This window comes from Fundulus heteroclitus, unplaced genomic scaffold (genome assembly GCF_011125445.2).
Source record: "Fundulus heteroclitus isolate FHET01 unplaced genomic scaffold, MU-UCD_Fhet_4.1 scaffold_983, whole genome shotgun sequence".
NCBI classification, from domain to species: Eukaryota; Metazoa; Chordata; class Actinopteri; order Cyprinodontiformes; family Fundulidae; genus Fundulus; species Fundulus heteroclitus.
In genome coordinates this window covers 1-27632 of record NW_023397454.1, presented here as the reverse complement: position 1 = coordinate 27632, position 27632 = coordinate 1, and the positions used below count along the sequence as shown (strand labels likewise).

Sequence of the window (27632 nt, the reverse complement as noted above, 5' to 3'; positions counted from 1 at the left end):
AAAGATATGATAAAGAGTCATTTTAAGGTTAATGAGCACATATGGGAACTCTTGTGATACTGTAGATTCATAACAACAACACAAGTTGATGTTCTAAAGGAAGAATGGATCAAATTCACAAATCACAGCAAACATCCTGCTATCTTTTCTTTTATTGTTTTCAATAATGATGACATAGGCATGGGCTTCCAGCAGTTCTACTAAGGCTAAAACGGTTAGTCTTAGTAGGAGCAATTAGACATTGTACGAGCAGTTAGGTGTTAGATTTGAGTTAAAGTAGCCCACATCACTGATTTCTGTGACTTTCCCCCTCATTTGTCACTGCGGGGAATGTCAGCTGTCCCTGTATACGGCTTAAGGTCACATTATCATTTATATTCAATAGTTCAGCATGAAGGGCCCTGAAGGGCTCTGCAGAACTGATATGTCACATGACGGAGAAAAATGCTTTTTCATATCAGATCATTTTTAGTGAATGTGGCCATGAATAGGCCAGGAACACTCTGGAAGATTTGGTTTTGAACACCGTGGCTCCATTCAGCTCTTGAATGGAATACAAGATAAAAGTGGTCACACGCTTCATGCACGAGCCCAAGGGCAAAGGCAAACTTACAGGCTTTTTCCCGACAATCAGTTTTTCCACTTTCTGAACCTGGGACACATGATCTTCATTAGTCCTGAGTTCTCGCTTTCGAATCCGCTCATATATCCCCACCAGCATCTCTCGGGGGATGTCTTCCCCATCATCAACCCCTGCCAAAGGGGAGAAAGAGGCGGAGGGTTAATGATTCTTCCCCAGATTTAACAATGCAAATCAAGTCCTGACTTTACATGAATCCTGCTCTTCTGTTCAACCTCAGAGTGCAAACCTGCCCTTCAGGCTTCAGCAAGGAAAAGCACGTCCCTGAAACGTCACATTGTCCTTTATTTCACAGCCTATTCAACAGGAAAAGGACTTAGTCATGCTGTACAGGCATACTGCTAAGACCTGCAAAATCCCTTGACTCCGTTCACTGCCAATGAAAAGTGCTTTGCTAGAATAGACGAGCCACGAAAAATTAACCAGCTTATTGACACCAGGGTAAAACTGATCAAGGTGAAACTCAGACCTGCACTGCTTTGAAAAAGTGTCAGTACTTCCTGAACTGTTTCATGTTACATCCACTAACTACACCAATTTCACTACTTAAAGGGGATTTTATGTGCTAAACCAACACAAAGTAGTGCATGACAGTGAAGTGGGAGGATAAAATAAACTCCTAATAAGGTTAGCTAGGATTTGGCTTTAATATCACAAAAGGCAGGAGACAAGAGTTTAATTTATGGAGCGTTTCCTGTGGAAGAAGCAGAGTTGATTCCTGTTAAGTAGGACAGTGGTTTATTGTCAGTGAGCTGGAAGCTGTAGTGGAGGGAAAGCAAAGCACCTCGAAGGTTTTTCACAAAGTCTTCTAGTTTCATCTTCCTCTCAGGCTTCACGTTGGGGCTGTACATGTCAGTGTTGAGGAGGATGATGGCGAACGCGAGGATGAAGATGGTGTCCGGGTTTCTAAATTGTCGCACCACACCAGGGTTGCAGATGCAGTAGCGCTGGCTAGATATCATGCACAGAAACAGGAACAGAAAGGCAAAATGTATTAAAATGCCACCTTTGTCCCTCTGTTAGCAGAAAATCCCAGTTAGTTCCGTCACACCCAGCTTATGTAGCATAAATCATAAATGGCCATCACATATATTCTGTTTGACAGAGTGGGGCTTAGTCAGACTTAATATACCAAGAAGTCAAAGTATTTCTGTAAAGAATAATACTAAATCAGACATAATTCAAGTTGAACAGCTTTTAAGTTGCTTAACTAAGGCTCCCATTCGACTTTAAGCCCCCCCCCCCCTACAATGCTACATGGTAAAACACAGAAATACGTTCATCCAAACAGATTTTCTGCAAAAGACAGTTTAGACTCCTTAACGCCGACATCCTGCTGTACCTGTCACTCCATGAATTTAGAAGGTAGAGTTTGTTAACCCTTTGGTAAAGTGTGAGGCCTCCACAGACTTAAATGATTATAGCTTCATGTCCAAACGTTCCACTTTGGCCAAGATTCTACCATCTGAAATAAAGCCTCATTGGAAGCAATACATTGGTAAAAATTAACATATGATGATGTAAAGGTAATTACATTAAATCACATATATCTAAATAGAAACCATTAGTTTTTAACTTTGCAAGAAAGGATCTACTTTTGAATTAAGTCTGGGCTGTTCAAATAACAAGATACTGTGCATTCATCTCTCTGATACATTCATTCAAGTAAAGCCAGACAGCCGGCAAAGACCTGGCTTCCGTTACTCTGCTCAGCTTTTTGCATTGTGGGAGGAGCCACAATTGTTCTTGTGGAGAACACCATCATATTGGCAGCAGAATGTGTTGCTAATGCTGCGATCAGACCAAATGATCGCAGCAGGGCCACCTGGTTTACATGGAAAGTCTACAATGGAGCGCCTCTAGGAGCGTCGACAGGTTTCTAGTGTCAGGAGCGCCCGTTTTCAGCCTTTAGCGTCCGTCCCAAGTGGCAGACACTAGAGATGGAAGATTGGAACTTTTGCAGCTGGACGCAGAGCATAAAGCAATCAAAGCCTGTCCTATTATTATGATCAGTCGAGCTATCACTACTAAAACAGTAAAGGACCTAGCCTGGAGGAGGATTAGTGAGGAAGACCTACTGAGCCCCTAAAGGGACACTGAATGGAAATAAAAAAGATAAACTTTCTGCTGCACACTAGAAATGATCTGATGTGCACGAGAAAGTATGAGGTGCTCGCCAGAATGTTACATTTCTTTAATTTCCCTTCAATGTCCCTTTAGGGGCTCTGCAAAGTTGGGATCTGAGGTAAGTTATCAAAACTTTTAAAAGGTAAATATTTTCCCGCATTTGGGGAAAACAGGGCAGGTCTTCCTAAGGTGAGCCAGACCAGTCTGTCCACATTTTGACTCTCAAATCATGTACGCAGGATGAGAAGTCAGATTAATTATTTGGATTTTATACTTTAGTTTACAAGTGGTAGAAAGATAAACACAGAAGGCCAGGTTTTCTGTAGTTATAGTATAAGTGGGAATGAGTGGTGCAATACTACAATCATAAGGAATGTGTAACTAAAATGTGTATCTATAAGTCTGAGTTTGTAAACATTTGGTTGGAATGAATTATTATGGTCTTGAAACAAAAAGCCTTCCATCATTCTGTAATCAAAGAATTATGTTATTTTAATCCCTTTCAATTAACATCCCGAGTATTTCGAGGTGATGTGTATTTTCTGTCTTCATCTCATGCTTGTTCGCCTGTATTTCAAACTGTGGAGGAGTTCACTGAACTCATTTCAGTCCACATTCCTACCCCGCTGAGTCAGTGTTCCCAGGACCAGAAATAAACAACAATAAGGATAATCATCTTTATTTGTTATTGCAAATAAAGGTGATTATCATTTGTACATTTTAGTGAAATTTGTCCTCTGAATTGAATCCATCACCCAGGGAGCATTCAGGGACAAGTGATCATTGCTCAGGGACCGAGTGGCAGTCTGTGGGGTTTGAACCGGGGATTTGGAAACCTTTCCAGGACATAAAAACCGTGCTAACCACTAGGCAACCACTCCCCCTCACAAGGTGAGGAGGCATTTAGTTTCTGCTCTCAGCTCTGGATCAAACTCCCTGAAACCCAGAGATGTGCAGATGCTGTTGGTCCTTTTAACTCAGGACTGAAAACATTTTCGTTTACTGTAGCTTTTGATCAAAGAACCTGACTAATTAACTGCTTTAAACATTTGGTTCGTTTAAGTCAGATGAGTCAAACTCAAGGACCGTGGCCTGAATTCGGCCCGTTAGGGCAATTTATCCAGCCTTTGAGAGCCAAAAGTGGCATATCATGTCATAAAATAGAGGCATGAATCCGTTTAAAGTGTAGAAAGTGGCTAAAACTGTGTCTCCTGTAGCGAATGTTGATTTCTTTACTGTGTAGTTACAGCTTCCTGTCACTAGATGTTAGTTTTTCCACAGTACATTAAAACAATCCGAAATGTCAAAAACGAGAACAAGTAATGCAGATTGACAAGTTTAAAGTGTAACTCACCCCAATAACAACTCTTTTTTTTTTGCAGATAAATTGTATAAACTGTGCCTGAAGGTGCTACTTTTATGTTACTGTGATTTTTTTAAAAACATTTATAGGTGCAACGGCCAGGATGGCAAAGTGGCCCAATGTAGAAATGAGTTTGACACCCCTGCTTTAAGCCTTTTAGCACTTTGGATTGTCTTTTGTGTGTGAGTGGTGCTATAGAAATAAACCTGCCTTGCCAATGGAGTAACTTCGGCAGGTCAGCCAAAGTGTTCAGTCTTTGGGCCAATTCCATTTGGTCAAATTATCCGACAGCATGGGATTAATCTCCGCTGTTATGCTGATGATACTCAGCTATACCTATACATCATGTCTTCTTGATGACCTTTCTTCAAACATGACAGCAGGTGTTGTCTCTGTACCAGAGTCTTTGAAAAAGAAACTGCATTGCAAGTCAATTCATCTGGCTGGCTAAAAAATGGTGTTGTCCTTGGTGCTATTTTTGACAACAATGTGTCATTTCAATCCTATATTTAACAGGCTGCTAGGGTATCCTTGTTTGTGCACTTAATAGTTGCATCACCCCTTTTACAGAACACTTCAAGGCATGATGAAGGTGCCTTTATAGTCTTCTCTATGTGTCATGTAAAATGATCGGTGCAGTGGGGGTCTGGGGGGTGGTGTTATTGTTTATAGTGTATGGAGAGACATAAGATGCATATTTTATTCATAGTGCTGATGTCAATGCTGCACTATTTTCTGTAAGCTCACAGCTGCGAGGGATGTCACTGCTTATTGATGTTCAGAGGGAGCTCAGGGGTGGCTTGTCTTTAGTGGTTTATAATGAATATGTTAGTAAATTATGCTACTTTTTTAAAATATGTTAAATATCTACTATACAAGCAGCTTCCACAGTCTTTTTTTGTTGTTCATTAGGGAATAGTCTCCACTCCCAGGCTTAGAAAAAAGCTAATTCTTCCAAAATCATCTGATGGAGCACCATAAACATTGGATGATTCCTTTTTTCTTTCTATTAACTGCTGTTCAATTGCCAGTAGGAATCATTCTGTATCCATCTAATCTTTCAATCCACCCTGCAGACACTAGAGATGCCATTTCTGAGTCACAGCAGCGGTGTTCTGTTATCAGGACCAGGCTGTGGGTAGATAGTCTCCCTGAGCTGCAGTGTTTAGTGAGGCACAAATGTCCTTTCTCAGACCTCAGCGTAGATAATTCTCTCAGGGTTAGGGAACGTAAACGAGGAACAACACCCAAAAGCAGATCTGCGGGACATTTTCCTCAACTTTGAAATTCTTTTCCCCTGAAAAATGACTTCCCACAATCGATCCTATTGTCTGGCCCTTTCAGTTTTTGTCAGGGCCAGCCCGGGTATTTGCAGCCCTGCTGAGGAGTGAGGCCAAAGCAAGCTGACCCGAGAGGAGTTTGGAGAGAATGCCCCTCTTTTCAGTGATTGGGTGCAGGGTGAGGAGAAATTAGAAGGTTTTCTGAGGGAATCCAGAAAAACTGAAGAGCAACAACATTAACCACCATGAACAGAGTGGATCAAAATGAGAAACAATTGTATAATGTTCAAAACAAGAACTACACTTGAAAGGAGAAAAAAAAGAAAAAGGACAGGGGCTAAGGCAACGCCAAGAAGGTATCTCCTTCTTTTCTGGGCCTTCATACGTTGGTGGAATCGTTAAAACAGGTGAAAGTAATCCGTGTGGGGAAGAACCGAGTAGGGTGGGAGAACATGGGCGGGCCAGTGGAACCTGCCCTTAGGTGCCTTAGCATTACTTTCTGAGGATTTGTGTTTGAATACTAAACTAAGCAGTGGCATTTAAGAGTGTTTTCAGAACAACTGTAGTTTGAAATGGGACTAAAAAGTAGTTTCTTATATTCATAAATCAGAATTACTATACTGGAATAAGACTTCACGCTTTTACTCATTATATTATTTATTACCACAGGCTTACCTGAGCATGTCAGAGAAATGAATCCACAATGTGCTTTTCCTTCCTTTCAGATATTTCTCACCTGTATGCCTCGATCAGCCGCTCAACCTTCTGGGCCTCTCCCTGCACTCTGATATGTGCCTGGAATTTCCGAAGCCCTTCATCCAGCTCCATCCCGGAGAAGTCCATTTCATCCACCACACAACTGGAGAGAAAACAAAAAACAAAATCATGAAAGGATCAGTGTCTGTCAAACTGTATGTTTAAGCTTTTCTTCTAGAACTGCACCAAAAAATTGGCAAGTGACCGTATTAAGGTGATTTTAAACTTGACTGGTAATGATTGCCTGGTCACAATCTAAATGTTCAATATTTTTCCAATCACACTTAAGGACTGTAAGGCATCCTTACAGCAACACAGTTCAGTGTGAAATAAATTACTGAAAAAAGACTGAATGCTCGGTTTTCTTCAGGATCAGTGAGACGTTTGAAAATGAACTTAAAGCCCAGAAACATCTCCAAAGAAAATTCTGTTTTCTCAATGCATGGCAGCTGTTTGTTATGGCCGCTTTGCAGGAAGTGAGTCAGCAAATCACAGGAAGCTGTTTAAAGACACCAAGGAAAACACTCCCCCTCCCCCCAAGAACACCATCCCCACAGTAAAACATGGTGGTGACAGCATCATGCTGTGGGGATGTTTTTCAGCAGCAGGGACAGTGGAGAGATATATGGATGGTGCTAAATACAGGGATGTTCTTGAGCAGAACCTGTGTCAGTCTGCATGTGATTTGAGACTGGGACAGAGGTTCACCTTCAAGCAGGACAAAGACCTGAAGCAGACTGCTAAAGCAAGACTCGAGTGGTTTAAAGGTAACAATTTAAATATGTTGAGATGGCCTAGTCCAAGTCCAGAACTCAATCCAATAAAGCATCTGTGGTTAGACTTGAAGATCGCTGTTCACAAGCAGAATACGGTGGTAATAAATGGTTTAGCCTTGAGGAATGGGCCAAACTCCCAATGGCAGGTTGTGGTGAGCTCATGGAGATCTTTCCATTAGCTGAACCAATCTCTCATATATTTTAATCTCTCTTTGCAAACTAACATCGTACCAGATATGTGCAAGGCTACTTTTGCTCTCCTCCTACTGAAAGGTGGTGATCCCAGCATCTTAAGCAATTATCATCCCATTCTGAAACCTCGTACTTTAGCCAAGGTTTTGAAAAACTGCTTAATGATCAGTTTAGAAATATTTGAGTGTAGGCAGCATGTTGTCATGTCTTACATCTGGTTTCAGGAAACAGCAGAGTACAGTTACAGCCACAGTGAAAGTTGTAAATGACATCGTTCTGTCATCAAAGACGATGTGTGCAACTAAAGCACATGTGTCAAACTCAAGGCCCGCAGGCCAAATCCGGCCGTCAAGACAATTTATCCGGCCCTCAAGAGCCAAAACAGGCATATCATGTCATAAAATAGAGGTATATATTCTTTTAAAGTGTATAAAGTAGTTAAAACTATGCCTCCTGTGGCAAATGTAGATTTTTTTTCCCTGTTTGTATTTTATTTTGACTTGAACAAGTAATACTACTGCTGTTGTCATATTTTGTAGATTGTTCAAGATGTTTGTTTAAACCGCCAAAATTTTAATAAATATATTTTGTGGAAAAAAAAGTGATGCAGAATGATGAGTTTAAAGTGTAACTCACCCCAATATCAACTTTTTTGCAGATAAACTGAATAAACTGGGCATAAGGTTGCTACTTTTATGTTACTGTGCATTTTTTATGCTTCTATGTGAACTGAATTGAAATGAAAATTATCATCTATACACGTGCAACCGGCCCTTTTAATGACTTCCTGATGCCAAAGTGGGCCAATATAGAAATGAGTTTGACACCGCTGAACTAAAGGGTGCGTTGTCAGAATACTTAAATATCACAAATGGTGTGCCTCACGGTTCCATTATAGGTCCAACACCGTGTTGAATTTGTGTAAACAATGTCAGTGAAACTGATGTTTGTACATATTTTATGCTGATGACACTGTGGTTTACTTTGGTCAAGCTGTGTGCTAACAAACAGAAAGTTCCACCTTACCCTATACAAACTCTCCGTTCTGTAAAATAATGAAAGATAGACCAAATAGTTTATTGAGACTTACTTAAAAATATGTGTTCATTTGAGTCCCACATTTTACATATTATAAAGAAGCTGAAGATTAAACTAGAGTTTTTATCAGATCTCACTTTTCTTTCACTGCAAGGATGCCTTTTGTCTCAATGACCTTCCTGCCTCTGGCCAATTACCGTGAGGTTGTGTATGAATGCACCTCTCATCTTTCTACCTATGTGCGATGCTGCATATCGTGGAGCATTATGTTTCATAACAAGGTGTGAATCTCATCACCGTACTTTATATTCTCAGGTCTACTGGCCATCATTATCAATCCATAGACTAATGCATTGGTATATTTTCATCTATAAATCTGTCCTTGGATTGTTCCTCCCTTAGCTGTCCTTCTACATGTCACTTGGACTATGTTCACTCTGTAGGTCTTGATGTTTAATTCCAATTTCTTGTTAAAATTTGATCTTTTTGAGGAGGCAGTTCATACTACTATTAAATGTGACTGCCATCATACTTCTGTCTGAACGTTTAAGACAACAAAGCGACCCACATTCGCAGAAAACAGAAGGAGACATCACACAGCAGCGCACTGTTTATGGAAGTAATTGTGAATCTAATTGTTGCTAGACCTGTTTAATAAAGTTTTGTTAAAAGACAAAAAACTCAAAAAAATGAAAAAGGGGATACCAGCCAGGGTTTCTTCTTGTTATTATTAGATATTAATATTTGGGGGGGGTGTGAAAAGATTGGAATTGGGCCGTTCACACTGCCGTGAAAAAGACAGATATGCAAACGGCCAACGATAATGTCAGGTGAGCGACAGCAAGCATAAGTAGTGACATTGTGGCTCCAATGTAAATGCGTATTTAGACAGTCCAGCCACAGACTCTGTTCCTAAGACCTGGAACTCTGCAGCAGGATGTGAACGTGTCCACATTGATTCCTGTGGGACATTAAAGAAAATTAGAGCAATCTTCCCATGAAATTGACTTTTGTATTTTACTATTATCTTATTTTATTTGAGACAAACGTTTATATTGTATTGTTATTATCTTTGTAACTTTTTTGTTGTTATTTGTTTTATCGAAACAAGTCTCTCCTGTAAATGAGATATTGGATCACAATGCGAAAAACCTGTATAAATATAGGATTAAATAAAGAAATAAAGAAAGCATGCTACCTTGTCAGGGCAGTCAAACTTTTTTACAGTAGCAGGCCACACACCATCAGGTAGGAGGGTGCACTGATGCCGGTGCCCGAGCCCCGGAGGGGAGAATTTAGAAAAATAGAGTCTCCCTGATGTATTTTGGAAGCTTTCAAGACAGGTGATTATTTAAAGAATAGAGTCAGAGTGCATGGTTTAAATTGAATAAAAAGCAAAAAAAGAAGTGAATGATCAATTCTTCCAAAACAACCTTTGTTCGTTTTATTATTATTCTTAAAACATTATTTTTTCACATAATGGTATCATCATGTTTTAACCATGTAAGGTAATCTCCATTTGCATAAAATTAGTTTAATTTGAATTACTAGCACCACATAAAACAGATCAGATTAGGTGAGGTCTATTCATCTTTTTATTATTATTCACAGTTCTGTTCTAAAAACGATCGTAACATTTCTTCACGAACAAAGTCAAATTTTTATGATAAAAATACAGGGTTGGAATTTGAAATTGAATTTACATGTTTAATTTATTTCAGTCATATCGCTCTTTCGAAATCTCTTATAGATATAGTTTAATTTCACTTGCACTCATCACACATGATATCATATCATCGACGAGGATTCTAGAGACGAACACAAAATACATCCCCTGAAAAACTTTGATAATTTGCTGCTGTAATATTATATTTTATTATATGTAATATTGTAGATTTTTCAGAATAAAAAGCTAACAGATGTGCATAATCAAAAAATATCAGAAATACAATTATAGAGCATTCAGTATTGTAAGAAAGCCTACACTATTTCTGGATAAATACATTACTGTATGAGTTAAGTTCTATTCCGTTTTATGCCTCTTTCCTTGTAAGTTTGAAATGTCCCATGCTCCTGAATGCACCATAGCTTTCTGACGCTCGTGAATGCATCACACTGGTCTATGAACGCGGTGCTGTGTAGATGCACGTTTGATCTTCCGCTTAAAAAGCTTTGCAGTTTCAAAACTCACATCGGCTCTCACGGTTTTATTGCACTTTTCGGCATAACACCGGTCTGTGTTGGGAAAAGTAGCATCTCGGTTGGAACAAGGAACCCAATCACTCGTTAATGTTGCTCTCAGTGGAGACAGATGCTAAGCTGGTTTTTGGGATGTCAAATCGGGGAAAAGTAGGCGGCGGCAAGAGCTGCTATAGACGGTGATTTGCCCCCGTTGACCGGCTACTTTTGACTGGCCTGCCTTGTACTAAATATTTCACATTCAATTGCTTCTCTTATTCTACTGCTCATCGTTCATATGGGGTACCACAGGTTCCACTTTAAGCTCTCTACTTTTTTTCTTTATTTATGTTGCTATTTGGATCCATCATAACTCAGTACAATGTCAAATTTCATTGCTGTCCAGAAGGTTTCCATGTTCATCAAAGGAGGATATATAATGCAAAATCCACATTACTAGCCATTACAGGCCTTCTGTTGTGTACTTGCAGTCTCCAAGAGAGCAGAATATTTGAATGTAGTCTGTGCAGATATTATGTGGCTATCTTCATATTCTGTTTGGATCATATTTTTCAAGCCGTTTAGTTTTGTCTCTTCTCTTTTTTTGAACAATTAGGTCACAGTATTTTCTCTGGAAGTGGTGAAAAGCATCATGAACTTCAGCTATTATCCATGTTGTTTCATCTGCCTTATTATATGTAGCATTATAGCAACTCAGCCACATAGGCCATGTAAAACCAAAGAGCTCAGTCAGAGGATGCTGAGTGGATGGAGCACAGAGGTCACCAACTTGTTGTCAAGTCGTTCGATGCACACCTTTAAACTACATACGGCCTTCAGATTAGCTCAGGATCAGTGTCTGTAGGGCTTTAAGGAATGGCTGGTCCTGGCTGAGCAACAGCATCCAGACTCTAGAGCAGCAGAGGCCTGTTTTCTGATGAATCACACCTCTCTGTCTGACCAACCAGTGGAGCAGTCTGGCTTCAGAGGCTGCCAGGATAACAGCTGTTATGTTCAGGATAAAGTTTGGTGGAGGGAGGATGGTGGTCTGGGGCTGTTTTTCACAAGTCATGCCCAGTAGTTTAGTTCCACTGAGGGACTCTCAATCTGTTTCTTCCTATTCCAACATGATTGAGAACCAGTCCAACAAAGTAAGGTCCATACTGGAATGACTTGACTGGACTACATATAGTCCTGACTTGAACCTTTTAGAATATCTTTGGGATGAATTAGACCAGAGACTTTGAAGCAGACCTTCTTGTCCAGTCAGTCAGATGTCTCCACAGACACACTCCTAAAGCTCGTGGAACGCCTTCTCAATAAAGCCAAAGCTGTTATGCTTAAAATTACTGGACGTCATTATTAAAGCACTGAAGATCATCTGTGTTACGGCAAACAAGGAGTCACCTTTGGCAACACTCTTTTTAGAAACAAATGAATGGAAGATTTAACAGTTTGGCATCAGTCAGCAAATCGGATCTTCCCCCCGTTAAATATTACGTTGGACACAGCTTTTATTTATTCTGAAACATTGTAGGAAAAAGGATCTAGTGAGACAACACACATTACATTTGGAGTTATGCAAAATAGATCATCGCTGATCATTGTTTCATTTTACAATAAACATCTCATAAAACGCTTTCATTTTGGACTTGTATGGAGAATATTAAAAAAGCTTTTATTTATCAAATCAGCCTCAGTAGGACAAAGCTTCGCTATATCTGTGCTCGCAGATCAGCAACAGACTCTGATTGGTGCATCTCCACTGCTTTCCCTGCTCAATTAGTGATTGTGACTCTCCAACTCAGACATTAATATCTCACATATGAAGAAGGTTTATGAATTATTTTTAGATTTTTCTGTCAAACAGTTTGCATCCTTAAAAGTCCTGGTCCTGTCCACTGATTCAGCCTGTGATGGGTCTGCTGTGTATCCACTGTGATTCATACAGGAAGTCTGCATTATGAAGCGTCCTGTAACGGTAATGATTCAAAAGATCCCCTATGTGTACACATGCCTAGCAAATAAAGCTGAGAAAAAACACACAGTTCTGGGTGGGGGAAGTGTTACAAGTCAAATTAAGGCCTCAGAAGTGGGCCAAAATGAATCACTTACTCAAGAACATCTCTGTTGAATTGTTTCTGTCGGTTACCAAGGAACTCGCCAATCATCTGCCTACTCAAGCCTTTCCTCTGGAGAAGGAAGTGGGCAACACCCACTGGAGTGTCCGGGACAAAGTTGCGCTCTATCAGATACTGGATCCCTTTTTCTGGTTTCCTAGAGACACCGGAGAGAGAAGAAAGAGCAAGAAAGACAGAAATAAAAGAAGGGGTGAGAACACAACCCAAATCTGTGATAATCCCAGTGCACTTCTGCCCCGAGCCAAAAAGTGTGTCAAATGAGGAAGAGGGTTTAAGGGTGGCAGGAGCTACGGAATGAGATGAGGACTAAGAAAGGATCTCTCTGTGATGCTCACACATGATTAAAAGAAACTTAAAGGCTTGCTTAAAAGACACCAAATCCACAGTCATCTGTGATTAGACAGGATCCCCCAGGTCCAAATGAACCACTCGCTGTTAAGTGGGCTGAAATCACTGCAAACAGAGCACGCAGGGAGCTGTGCTTCATTCAAGCTCACTGCATGTTTAGCCGACATAAAAGTTTCCTGTTGTGCTTTAAGAGGCAGAGCACCAGCCAACTTAGAGCTTTTTCAATATCAGACCAGCACAAACTATCCCCAGACATCATTCTGTCTTGATATTAGCTGAACACTAGCTCAGATGAACAGTAACACGTGACCCTGCAGCATCAATATTTATTTCACAGACGTTGCTAAAGAAATGAATAAACACCACACGTTCAAAGCTTGAAGCTAAATCTTCATTACTTTCATTTTCTATCATTTCTCACAGGACAATAATTTGGGATTATTGTCCTGTTAGATAGCCCAGGTTTCCTAAACCCGTCTGTCCTTTCTACGTAAGCCCTCTGAGTAAGCCCTCAGCTCCTCTATTGAGTCTCATATTTTTCAGTTATGTGTTGTTTAATGCTTCTAGCGAGGTGAACATACTTGTTGAAGAGATTTAGGCCAATGCGGTAGTGTCTCTTGCGAATGATGTCATTGCTGAATGCCGGTGAGTCCCAGCTGTTGCGAGTTTCCTTGTGGTACGTCTGTTTGCTGAGAGTCTGCTCCCTCAGGCTGTCTCGGGATGAGGACTCGGAGCTGCAGTTGATGGTGTCGTTGGAGTTGGATGTGCTGTTGATGCTGTCATTGTCGCCGTCAGAGAAATCCGACTCTGACTTGCTCTGACGGTTGGCTGTACCGTTGATAGCCAGATGGGCCTCCAGCTGTCGGGGACGGTGACGGGAGGCGTCGTCTTCCCTGGAGGGTCCCCGCGGTGGCAGGCTGTGGGGGATGTGTTTGGGGCTGCTCTGCTGGTTGCCGTGGCTCCTTTCATAAGCATTCTGTCTCTTTAACGAGCTGCGGTCGGATCGATCACTCAGCTCCACTGAGCTGTCGCTGGGAGGCTCTATAGTCAGTAAGGGTAGGTGGTCCACTCGCAGACGCTGTTCTTGGCACTCTAGGGAAGGTGTGCTGCGACAGCTCGTATCTGTATCCCCTTTTTCATCCTTATGAGCAAGCGACCAGTAGTCCTGGGAAGAGTTGAGGGAACGCTGGCGCAGGTCAGACTCTGTGCTGGAGGGTCGGTCTACAGACCGAGACATAGGCAGAGGGGGCGATAGCTCTTCTTCATCAATGTAAAGGGTTACATCGCTATAAGATGCCGTCATCTCATCTAATTTGCGGTGTTCTGAAGCACTGTGGGAGGATGTCACTTGGCAGCTGAGCTCTCTGTTCATGTCCGGGTGTCCTCTTCCTTGCTCCAAGGGACTGTCTTCCCCATGTAGACTGCGACAGTTCAACGCATCATCGATAGATTCAGCTAAAGATTTGACCTGCCTGGAGAAGGCGTCTTCCAGTTCTGTGATGGCGTCTGTGAAGTCACTCTGTGTACTCGGTGTCTTCAGTTGTACACCTCTCTCCGTGCCATGTTCTGACTGAACCAGCGCGCCTATTTTGGTGCCTTCATCTGATAAAGAGAGCTGCTTTCCTTCAAAGTAGGAGCTGTGGACTTTTTCAGGTCCTTCAAAGGAAAGCTGCATTCTCATGTTGGACAGCACAATCCGTCTGGACATACGGTTTTCAGACATAGAACTTCTAAGACGCTCAAAGTTCTTATTCATTTGGTACTGGCGGAAGGCTGTTTGAATGGTGCGTGCAGCATGCCGGGTTATGAAACGCCCGCCATATTTGCGCTCTAGCATCTCCACCTGTAAAGAGAAAAGGGAGAGTGGTCAGTCAACTCTACTCTCCTTCTCCTGTCACGATTAGTAGACTGAATTTCACTTCAGACTGAATAAGCAGCAGAGGTGGGATCAAGTCACTGTAAGTCTCAAGTCTTTCCACCAAGCCTTGAGTCACGCCTTTAGTAAAGGCATTTAAGTCCTAAGTCGAATCCAAAGTCAAGGCATGCAAGTCTTTAGTCAAGTCAAAATCTAAACCTTTAATTATGAGTCTTGATCAAGTCATATTAATCATAGCAATAAAATAATTAAGATTTAAAAATGTTCTTAAAAGATGTACTTATTTGCTAGATGGACAAGCAACAGAAAGTAAACTTCCAAATCATCTGGAAATTAATGCCATTAAATTTAGAAAATAATGAGTAGATTGAACTATTATAAAATAAATGGCCATATTTCTATACAATATGGGTGCAGATAAAGTAAAAATTGTCTGTGGAGTTGATCAATACAGTGTACTGCAATAATTGATGTCCAATCATTGATAAGCCAAGCAGAATCACAAAAGAAAATGCAACATTAATAGATAAACAGAATTGAAGAAAACATTGTTGCGGGTTTATTCATTAGTGATATAAGCGATTTGTATTTGCTGTCATCACAAACTTTTTTTCTAAAAGAAGGCATGAACTATAGACCATATTTAAGTTTATAAAATGTCATTCTGTTAATAATATTGAGGGATTTAAGAAGGATCTCAGCAATAAAAACTGGTTTGCTGTTTACGGCCTATAGGTAGAACACTGGCTGGAAGAGTAAGAGAGGAAGTAAATCTAATGAGTTGCCCTTTTGGCTTAGTTGACTAATACAAACTTCTTGACAAGCCGGCTGAAAACAGTCAGTTACAGGCGAATGTTCCTTAAACCACTGAAAACCCATTTTAAATGCAGCCTCCACCTTATAAAGAACATTTCATTATTAAAGCAGCCTCAAACCCTTTGAAAACACTTGGTTACAAGCAAAGCTTCCTGGAAATAAAACCAACTTCTACCTTATTGAAAGCAGTCGGTTTTAGATGCTGTCTCCAGCTCTGTGAAAGCAATAAGAACTGGGGTTCCCTAAAAACAGAGTTCTTTAATGAAGCCATTCTACTTGTAAAAGGACCAAAATTAAACATTTGACACGCTTTTCCCCACATTTAGGCTGTCTTAAAATAGATAAGCATAAAACCCACATCATATGGACACGTCCAGCCTGGACTGGCTTATCCTCTGCTGCTTAAACACTCTTTAAAACACACTTTGGGGTTTGGAGAGTAAAAACGAGATTTCTTAGTTTTCCCCAAGATAAAGGACGAGTCCTGTGTTGTGAATCTGAGCTCATGTATCAGTTCATGACTCAGTGCGTGCAGAGCGTACTGGCGCACCCCTAGAAACTAGTGCACTGAGTTAACAACAGCTTTTAGTGAGAGAGCTAAAGCGGAAATAGACGTCACAGCGTTTTTCTCGGCTAGAAAACAACATGGTGGCATTTTGAAAGATTTAGAGTTTCAGGTTCATTCCACTCCAGCAGACATTTCTGCAAGTGACCTTGTCTGACAGTTTGAGTATTATAAAAACGGCCCAAAGAGCTGAAGAAGCAGCTTAATGGAAACAGACAGGTGTAAATGACACCCTCCACGCTGCTTGACAACGACACGTGAGATGCAGACATGATTAAGACGGCGTGTATGCTGGCCCCCTCAGCTTGTCCTGTAACCTGCTGTTCCTTGTCTCTCACCTATAGAGTCATGGAGCAAAATCACAGCAGGGCCTGTTACTCTGCTGCTGGACGCCCTTGTCCAGAGGAACATGGCAGCAACAAGCTACCTCTGTCGCTGCTTCCTGTGAACTCCCAGCATGCATTCCTCACCAATGCAGCTGTACAACAGGGCAAGACGAGGCTCATTTTATCTGACTGGAAGGTGGAGCTTCAGCCTGTCAGCAGCTGCTACAGAGACGTGGATAAATGACCTTCTGATAATAACTCTGTAACGAGGGTATCTAAATGTTGATGTCGCAGTTAGTAAATGACCCAGAATTAGATCAGGTGACAATGATTGCCCAGAGGATCCACTGTTGTCTCCCAGATGTGTGGATGTAAGTTTGACCCTGGTGGATTCCTGCAGAAACACAACCAGCACCGACAAACAGCTAAATCAGAAGCAACACTCCTGGATAGATTTTGAAATGCTTTCAGAAAAACTGAGCGACAGTCTGGTTGCCTGTGATGTAGGACTGATTGTGGGGGTAACCAGTCATTACCAGTACCACATGTGTTCCTGGCCACTGGACCGTTCATGTGGGCCACATTCATCAAGCAACCGGAACCTTCCAAGTTTTACTGACATGGGCTCAGCATACTAAGACTCACATTCTGTCTGATTACCACAGCAGACTTCTCTGGGTTTATTGGGCGTTTGTGTGACAGACCAACACATAGCAGCAGAGAAGGAACTCATCCTTCTCTGGGAGAAGAACCACCTTTGGCTGCAGCTCAGCTGGGGTTGTCTCTAGCTAGCTCCAGCTATCTGCAGACTGCAGCTGTCACCAGATGTTCTTTGGACAACACCTCAAAATCAGTCAGCTTTTAAGCATTTGTCAACATTGTGTTTTAGCTCTTGCTAATGATTCTCAGTCTGATTTGATTCTGGACTAGGCCAATCTAACATAAATATGCTTTATCTAAACTGGTCTGTGCATGTTTAGGGTGGGTATTCTGCTTGAAGATGGTCCTCCAGCCAACTCTCCAGTCATCTGCAGGTTTTCTCACGGCTTGCTGGCAACAACGTCTTTTTTCTCACCACCCTTGTTTCCATGTGCTGAGGCTGGATTGCACAGATCTCTGAGATTTTCAGAACCTGGGATATTGTTTTAGGTGAATTCCTTTTCAGGTGGTCACACTGGAATTTAGTCAGAGGGGTTAGGCTAATTGGCTTCTCCAAATTGTCCTTAGGTGTGAGTGTGTGCGTGAATTGTTGTTTGTCCTGTTTGTCTCTGTGTTGCCCTGCAACAGACTGGCGACCTGTCCAGGTGAACCCCACCTCTCGCCCAGTGAACGCTGGAGATAGACACCAGCAACCCCCGCGACCCCATGAGGGATAAAGCGGTTTAGAAAATGGATGGATGGATGGGTTACAGTAAGGGATGCTGAATCTATGTGTTATTTTGCTTCCACTGTGAAATGATATGCTACTTTGTGTTTGTCTATTACATGTAATCTCCGTAGAATAGTCTGAGGATTGTGGTTGTAACAGGACGACACGGGGAAACGTTCGGGGGAAGTGAATAACTTCTTCTGGCAGTTTAAGGATGCCAGGAATGAGAAAACCTTTGACCTATTTCCCTGTTCAACACAAATAACAAAGCAGTTAGCAGGTATGGACAGGAGAGGCCACTCTCACTGACAATGGGAAATCATTATTTGGCCGCATGCATGATACATTTATACATATTTAACATTGCTACGTGGCTGTGTCTCCAAGCGCGTTGGTTTTTCTCCTCACATGATCAATGAACCATCAGAGAAGGAATAATTTGATGAGACAACAGCATCCTTTGGGTTTTCGTTACAACTTGTTACTTTGACCCTGACTAGAAATGCTGAGCATTTAAATCGGGACATTTGAGGGTCAGCACAACAAAGAAGATATGGACCTCTGAATGGGAGAGGAAGTAGAAAATGAAGCGACTGTAGTAAGAATGCGGCAGAACAATCTGCATTGATGGTTCTGCATCTTTCCCACTTTAAATCATTGATGACAAGCCGATGCGTGACGAGTCAACAGGGTCCACAGCCTGGTGAACAGAGCGATGGAAGGCTAAAATGAACAGCTGAGGCTCTTTATCTCCACACAACAAGAGAAAACAATATCTAAGCAAACATGCCCACATCTAGACCAAGTTGTGGACCTCTGTCAGGGTATCTACTCAGAGCAGGTCCCTCTCACCTGTTTGTCCTGGAGGTCCGATGAGAGTTCATAGCTCTCTGACAGCGAGCGGGAGCGCTTGATGGCCTCTTCCTCGGCCTGCTTGCGGAGGATGGACTGGGAGTGCTGGAGCTTGGGTCGGCGGGGTCGCAGGTGGGTCGGCAAAAAGATGTGGCCGTAGAGCTGGCTGTCCAGGTGGTCCAGGCCAAAGCCGCCGCTGTGGCTCACTGGCTTGCAACCATAGCTGCCACTGGGGTCCACAGAGGCGCCCACCTCACTGCCAGGGGCGTCACCTTCCACACTGTGACACAAACACACCAAACTGATCAGAACAAAATCAGTGCTTTTTCAATAAGCCATGGTTCTACTCTGCAGCCATTGTCATCAGCAAGCAAAAACAAAGTGCAAAAAGATCCACAAAAAGAACAGTAGCCTCGATAAGATGATAACAAGCAGAGTATAGGTTTTATTTCACCGATTAAATGGATAAGTCAGACAGCAGCAGAAGACAATTAGAGACAAAGGAGCAATAATGTAATTAGACAGCGCTGAATTGTATCACTCTGCTTAAGAAGCACATTTTACTTTCTGAACGTGTTGACACCTTTTCAGCCTGTTCCCATTTTGTCACTTTCCCCGCTCAGTTTTCAGTGGCTTTTACTGGGATTTTATCAGAGAGAAGTGGAAGGAAAATGATTTCTTGTTTACAAAGTTTCAAATCTGAAAAGTCAGGATTGAATGTATATTCAGTCTCTTTTTACTCTGATGGCCTTAAATAAAATCTGGTGCCATTCATTGTGTTCATAAATTTAATTATCTAACAGAGTGCAGTTGTGTGGTGTATCTGAGTATAAATGTTCTGTTTATGGTCTCAGAAACCCTTAGAGCAACACCAGGAGTATGTGTCACGGTGCTACATCTCTGGGCCGACACAAGGACAGTTTAAGTGCTAGCAGCACCACAGACAGGACCATGCCACACACTTTAAACCGTGTCTTCTCAGCACAGTGAGCCACCTTCACCTGCAGAAACAGAACAGGAGGAGCTGTTACAGCTGCAGAGGAGTGCTGCTGGTCCCGATCACATCAGCATGAGGATCCTCAGAAACTGCACATCCCACCACCATTTCCAACCTCCTTTACTCCACTGCCTTCCCTCTTCTAGGATGCTCTTTGTGGACTTCCTTTCCGCCTTTTGACACATTTATTCCCCATAAACTGGCTAATGAGCTGAGTGAGCTGAGCCTGGGGCCTCATTTGTAAAGCTTGTGTACGCACAAATGTGGGGCCTGAAACTTTTGCATCTCACTTTTTACAAGTTGGAATTTTTTTCTTCCCATACGTACACTTTTAGTATGGATTCTATGCAATGAGACCCCTGGGAAGTTCCCTGTGCAGCTGGATTGTGGATTTCTTCAGGAACAGACCACTGGGATGGATAAGCACACATCATCAACCCTCATCCTGAACACAGGGAAACCCCAGGGGTGTGTCCTCAGCCCCATTCTCTACTCAGCATTCACTCATGACTGTTCCTCCATTCTCTCCACCAGCACCATAGTCAAGTTTGATGACCGGTGATGTACATCTGATTTCTGATGATAATGAGTTGACCTACAGAGAGGAGGTCCAGCAGCAGGCCTCAACATCTCCAAGTGGAAAAAACTGTTGACCTTATGAAATCTAAGCACACGACATACACTACACCCATGACACAAGGTAAGGAGGATGAGAGGGTTGAGAACGAAAGGTTCCCGAATGTCCACATCTCTGCAGACCTCGACTGGAACATCTCACATCAGGTGGAGAAAAGCCCTACAAAGAGTTTATTTCCTCAGAAAGTCAAACCATGTTTTTCTACCTCACCAGCTGCTCACAAACTGCTAGAGGTCAGTGAAAAAGAGCCTCCTGGTATGTTGCTACACTGCGTGGTTCTCCAGGTGCTCTCAGGAGAGCAGGAAGAACCTGCACCAGGTGGGGAGGTCAGTGGAATGTGTCACTGGATTACAGCTTCCCTCTCTGATGGAAATTCACTCCTGCAGACTCCAAAAAAATCCAGCGCCATTGCAACAGGCTCCCCTCACCTCAGAGTTTTCATTCAATCACCCACCAGGAGCAGGTGGGTCAGAGGGAAAGCTGAAGAGACGTCTGAAGCAGGGTTAGGTTCGAAAACAATCTCCCACACTTTCAACGTCTCCCAGAGATCTGTTCAATCCACCGTCTGGCCATAGAGGGAGGACGGAGCTGCCTCAGACCTACCAACATTTGGACATCCACCTGAACTGACAGGCTGGAAAAGGAGAGAACTAATTAGAGAAGCAGCAAAGAGGCAAGTTTAGTAGAGCTGCAGAGATCCTCCATCTTTCCACAGGGCCACTATTAATAAACCACTCCATACGTCCAGCCTTTATGGAAGAGTGGCCGGAAGAAAAACAACGTTGACTGAAAGCCAGAAAATGTCTGGTTAGCTCCAGGCCATTTAGTAGACAAAGCAAACACGTAGATGCAAAACCTACATGCAAAACGCTGCGCAGGAAACTAACACTCCCCACCGCCGTGAGCAAACCATCAACATGGTGGAACATGGTGGAACATGGTGGTGGCAGCATCGTACTGGGAAGCTGGTCAGTATTGATGGGGAAGGTGGATGGAGCTGAAAGAAGACGATGATGCTGGAAGGAGACTTAGAGGCTGCAGAGAACCAGAGACTGGGCCGGGTCAACCGCCCTAAACGTACACTTGAAGAGGCAGAATCACTCCATCCCTTCTATTAGACACTTTTTCTCTTGTGTCATTTGTTGAATATTCCCATAATTTATACAAACACAATCTGACCTAAACATTTAAACTTTGTTTAAGCCTTAATGCAACTGGAAACCAAAAGTCAGCAACTTATCCATTACTAGAATTAAAAAAGAAAGAATGCTGGTGTAACGAAGACCCGGTTCGTTACTGTGAAGTAAAAAGAGAGCTCTTACCTGAAACACTTGAACATGCACATAGCACTTTGTATGGGACACTGCACTTTAAAGTTTTACTAATTTGCACATCCCCAGGCTTCAGCCTGTAGCAATAAGAATGATGAATGTAATTTTGGTGATATCTTTTAAGTGTCAGTGTGTAGTGTATGTGGTATGTTTTAAAGGGTTTTAGAGTGGTGTAATGTATTTTTATTTTTTTTCTAACCTTCTTCTTCTTGTGTCCAGGTGTCTGGCAAAAAGATTCCCCAGAGACCAGACACCTATTTGAAACCTTCCGGGCCAGACCAAGAACAAAGAAGGCAGGGGGAGTGGTTTATTGGTTTTAGAACTGCTGGAGAATTATTTATTGCAATTGTGTTTAATTTAGGATTTTGTCTATTTAATTAGTGGGTTTATTTCTACATAATTATTGGTGGGTTTTTATTGGAGGAATTTTACATTAGTTTTAAAGTAACTAATGTTTGTACACCCCTAGTTGTTTGAAGTGGTTTTTACCTAGTTGGGCAGGGCCCCTTTAAAAAGCCATCTTGTTAATTCAGTCATGAGTTGGATTGGAGTTGGATTGTTGGAGTGTCCTGAATGCCACCTGCTGCTACTAGTGGCGACAGCTGGTATTGACAAAGTAGCAGATAATGATATGCAGCATATGACGATCTTACTGGAGGGTTTCTTCTGACTCCTCCCACCGGGCAGAAAACCAGCACACACTGAGCCTGTTCAAACCCACCGTACTGCAGGGGGTGGTGTATCGCTGAGCGTGTGCCATCTCACCTTGGAGGGTGAGTTTGACTGACTCACCCTCCAAGGTAATTCTGACTGAAGATGAGAGTTCCCACAATGCAACTCTGCATTATGTTATGGATTCAACCAAAAATGATCAATGAAAAACAGCTGTGGTAGAAAAGCCCACCCTCCACCACTTTAAGGGGAAAAAGCATCTTCATATGCACCTGGCATGCTCCCTGGTATTATGTTCTGGACTTCCACTGGAACAAGGCTCATAGCTGGCGACAGGAGCGCCCACAACTCCAAACTGTGCATATCATCTAAAAACTGGGAGAAGCTGTGAACTTGAAATGCAAAATGTATTTGTGAAATTTTTCAAAGAGAAGTTTCCACAGCAAGGCTGAAACTGATGGTGGAGAGAGGAGGGCGTCCAATTTATCAAATAACTTCCAGAGGGTCCCTTCATGAAGGGGCCAGGCTCTAAACATTTCCTCTGCCTGCAAAAGTCCACAGTGAGAATATGAACCTTTCTACCTTACAGCAAAATTTGAAACAAAATCTCATCAATAGTAACCAACTGAGTTTATATCGATGTAAAATGGATGAAGCAGAAGGACTCTGGGAGGACGTCTGTCTGGAGGCCATCCATCATTGCTCATAACCTTGTTGGAGCTCTGTGGGGGAATGTGTCAGGGTTAGAAATTAAAGTTCAAATAAAACCTTTAACAGGATGAAATAAAGCCTGGAGGATGTTTCTGGCAGAAAACGTCTGTCATTAGCCCAAAACAAAGGGTTTCTTTTTGGTCTCGACACCCAGCGTGTTCCAGATAACAGAGACACAACTAACATTGACATGAACACAGCCCCATGTCACATTTTAATGAGAAACAGGATTTAATCATAACCTGTGCTTCTCAATTAGGTCTTAGCAGCAAAATAAGGTGACATGATGAGGTAATTAGGCCGGCCTAGCGGTGCACGTGTAGGCCTAATCAGAAAGATCAGGTCGTTAATATGGAGGAAAAGCTTTGCAAAGCTGAAACAGAACCCACAAAAATCAGCATGGAAAGCATGAAAGCACTGAAAGCCTGGAACCGTCATTGGTCAACTGGCTGTTTCCTGGCTGGTCCGCGTATTATTGTCAAGCTAATTCACTCTAAAGCTAAGTGTTGTTGACAACACGCCATTGAATATTTAAAAGGTATTTTACAATAAAAATAATGAACCTAATCTGCTGTGACAGGAGCTAATCGTCTTCACAGCAGTCAGCAGATTACTGATCCAATTTCCTCAGACTGCACAGAGTGAAGAGGGAGCGGAGGTCTGACCATGTCAGAGACTTACATCTGGCCTTGCTACAATCAAACCCCTCACCAGGCCAGCGCGTCTATGGCACCAACAGGAGGAGCAGAAGCAGTGAAAGTCCAACCTCCCAATGTCAGAGCCATCCTATAATGTTGAACTCTGAACTGGACTCTGCATCACACTTACATCTTTATTTGGCATTACAAATGCTGCTGAACTTTCATTATCCATTTGCCTTTTTGCACCATTATTTTTTTGCACATAAACAATGGCTGAACATTCTTCTACATCCTGTTCTTGCACACAGTTTTTCTCCTGTAGTGTTACATTCTGATCACTGCTGCACTTTATATTGTAACGCTGCCTTATTCCACCTGCAATCCCATTACAGTGTCGTAAGCTGTATGCAACAAAATTTCGTTCTGTATGCACTTTGTACTTATAAAGTCTAAGTTTAAGTCTAATATCAGGGCAAAAAAGGGGTTACTGTACGTCCACTGCTGTAACATTCCTGTAATATCAAAGAAAAGGTTTCATGGCTATAACACTGAGGACCATAAGGACCAGGACATCTTTTTTTGCTCATTTTTTAGGTAAAACAATTTACTTCCACCTGCCTGCCATCCTCCAGCCTCCTTCCTGCTCCACACCAGATCATGACAGCTCTGTCCAAAGCTTTGCCTAACGCAGCACGGTCGCAGCCTCCCAGCTTATTAGAATAAAAGAATATCTTCCTAGTTTGGGAATTGGCTTGGTTGCCATGTTCGTACACCTTTGTTTTTAGTATAAAGTTACTTCACATCAGCGATGCTTTACACAGACTGTGCTCTGGTGTGCCAAACTGCCAGAGGATCAGAAGAACCTTTTGTTCAGGTCCACACAGCTTCTGCTGAGGGACTGATGGGTTTAACATCATAACAACCTAAAAATCCTCAGCAAGAAAATGATTAACCACCCAAAAGGGGTTTTGTGACCTGGTTTTCTTTTGGTAGACCTTCAGATGAGACCAGACTGGTCTCAGACTGGTCTCATCTGGGTGTTTGGACTCAGTCCAAACACCCAGACACCACGAGTAGGAGGTCCTGATATTTGCCCGCTACTTAAAGCTAATCTTGCACATTTCTCTATCTGGTGTCTCTGAGAACTATCTAACACGCTTTGTTGTCATAAAGGACTAAACCAAGATCAAGCTCAGATGCTTGGAGTTAATAAGAGCACACCAAGATTCTCAGAGAACAGAACAGGAAGAGCTTTTTCTGAAGAGTCTTTGGGAGACACAACGGTAGCATAACAGTAAGAAAAAACGGATGTTAGAGCAGATTATGTGGTTCTGAAATGAACCACAGTCATTTAGTGGAGAGCTGAGATTTATGAAGCTTCAGCCATGAGTCCATGTGGCCGCTGACCCTTCCTGGACAATCCTTCACATCCTGCCAGTCACAGTCTGGTGCTTTCATTGCCCTGACTACAAGAACAAGGAAGCTCATCCGCCGCGAGTCGTTAGAGTGCGACGCGTCTAAGTCAAGTTCAAAGTCTTTTTTTAGGGACTTCAGAGCAACGTGAGTCCAAGCCTGAGATTCCAATCAGCTCTGCCTCGCTTCCTCTGCCTTTCATCGCAGCACGCCTTTTAATGCACAACATGACGGTGTTCAGCTGTCCAGCTAAATCTGAACCCTGTGTTTTTAGCCAGAGCTGTGGCTGCAGGGTGAGAGGAGGCGGGCGGCTGCTGTTGCTGTGTGAAGGACCCAGGGGTCACAGCGTGGGGACCACTCACACACTGCGCTCCTCCTCTGGTTCTGTCCTGACAGTCAGGTGTGAGGAACTTATCAAAGCTGTGGTTCAGTGATCATTACATGACTCTGAAAACTCAGCAGAACATAGCTGCTTAGCATTAGGATGGAAAAATCAAACAATAACTTAAAGTAAAGTAAAGAGCTGCTTGTCCCAAAGTGTCATCAAAGACACTTAGTCCAATATGCAGCACCAGCACTTTGGTTGGACTAATAAATTCTCCCTTAAACAGAGCTGACGGCCCTCGGCACGCACAGATATGAAGACGAGTGAAGGGGAAAAGCTGCTTCACCAGACGAGAGCAGAGCAAGAGCACAGCCACTCACCAGCTGTCTGCGTCCAGCTCCACAAAGGACTGGGTCCTGTCTGAGGTACACAGCAGACACCACATCCTCCCTCCCCTCTGAGCTCCTACCAAGCCTCCATGGACCCCCACACCTCACTTACTCTGCCATTAGGCTAACTGCACCGTTTGTTGCACTGATCCTGCTGTGTCCTAACAAGGAACGGCTGCCCCTCCTTCCACGGTTCCCCACTCCTCTGGCCTCCCTTCACGGACTCTTGAGGAGGGGCGTTCACAGGAAGAGGGAGGGGATTTCCTCTGGAGGAAACTGGGTCGTGTGGCTGCTGGAGATCTGGTGTCCCGTGGATTTAAAGGGACTCAAATAGGATGGAGGCCTTAAGTATGAAGAAAAATACTAAGGAGAGAGGGAGAGAGACAGCAAGCCATGCTGCTGATGGTATTTATTAATAGCCTGCAGAATGGCTTCTGGGAAACAGCTGGATACAGTTTGATCCAGCAATGGGGGTACAGCTGCAGTCATGTGAGCTTCAGCTCAGCACAACAGTCCTCAAATGTCAACAGGTTCATGAAGACCGATCAAAGGATCATTAAAATAATGCATCACGATAACAGGAACGCTGACATGCCAGCACCTTCCTCAAACATGTTCAAATGAAACTCTCCCATCAGTATTTTCTTTCTTCCCTTTCTAATAACTTTGTTCTCTTTTGTTTTAATTAGCGTGTTATTCACACTGCTAATCTAGTATGTAACAATTGCTCCAGCATGGAACAATAAAGGCATGTCTTATCTTAGGTGTCATTTTTAGAATGACCCCTCCCTGAGCCCTTATTCCCAGCGCTGCGTCATCCCACAGAGCCAAGCAGTGAAAGACCACCTCATTCTGGATGCTGACATCACCAGCCAAAAACAGGCCTGCATCAGCAGGACTAAACATTTTATCAAGCAACTAAATCCCTGTGAAAACACATCTAACCGCAGATGCATCATGACAATAGGGCTCCGTTTGGTACAGCATCCAGACGACCAAAGATGATAACTGTTCATATTGGCCTGAAGAAAGCTAATTCTTCCATAATCCTGATTCCAGAGATACATTTCAGCGCAATTCTTATTTTAATCTAAAGGATTAATATTTCAGACTAAAGGATTATTATTTTAAACTAAAGGATTATTATTTTAAACTAAAGGGGAATCCTCCTTGGTGGACTCTGTGCCAACAAAAACAAAGAGAAACTCGGCGGTGTGACGAGATCTTGTGACATCAACAATTCTTTATTTCTGTTTTGTCAAAGTGAGCTTTCAGTTCCTACTAGTCTTTCTCTCCAGATGATGAAGTGGAATGTATTATTGTTTTACACTTCATCATTTTACCTTCATCATGTCTGATCAGACTGGTCAGAGCTAAAGCATTATCTGGTGAAATCTTGCTTTGGGCCGTTCTGTGTTATCTGCATGGCTCTCAGTCAGTACTTTGGTTTCCTCTCTGGCTTTTTATCTTGTTCATGTGCTGGACTGAACCGCCCCATATCACCTGCTGACTGCTGGATATGCACCAGCCCAGCTGCCACGCTGACCTACATAAGGCTGGACATAAACTACGTTTGCCCCCTTTGTTCACCCAGCTGCCAATACAGCTGACAGTAGAGAACCAAAGTTGTACGTCTGCATAATGAAAGGTAGAGTCTTGAACTCATTCTTCATTCCTTGCCTTGGAGAAGATACTACAGGTGTTTCCACCCAACACCGATCTGCGTCGGTTTTCCCCTCCTGACCTTTTAGAGGCTGAATTACGGCAGCTGAACGTGACAGCCTAGTCTGGATGTGGTCAGGCAGGCTGAGAGATTTTGTAAAATGCTTGAGTTCCATGTCTTGGCTTTAACTTATTTTATGCATGCCACTGT

At 42.7% G+C, this 27632-nt stretch overlaps 1 protein-coding gene across 1 annotated transcript; it reads right to left on the bottom strand.

Annotated features, from left to right (window-relative positions):
• Positions 1–1424: 1424 nt before the first annotated feature.
• LOC118562597 (IQ motif and SEC7 domain-containing protein 1-like) lies at positions 1425–18923 on the bottom strand (the record flags this gene model as incomplete). The annotated part of the gene is given in 5 exon segments (XM_036135045.1): positions 1425–1591; positions 6147–6269; positions 12466–12627; positions 13421–14682; positions 18644–18923. Coding segments are annotated over 5 exon segments (1994 nt in total), but the record flags the coding sequence as incomplete, so codon positions are not given.
• Between the last annotated feature and the right edge of the window lie 8709 nt (positions 18924–27632).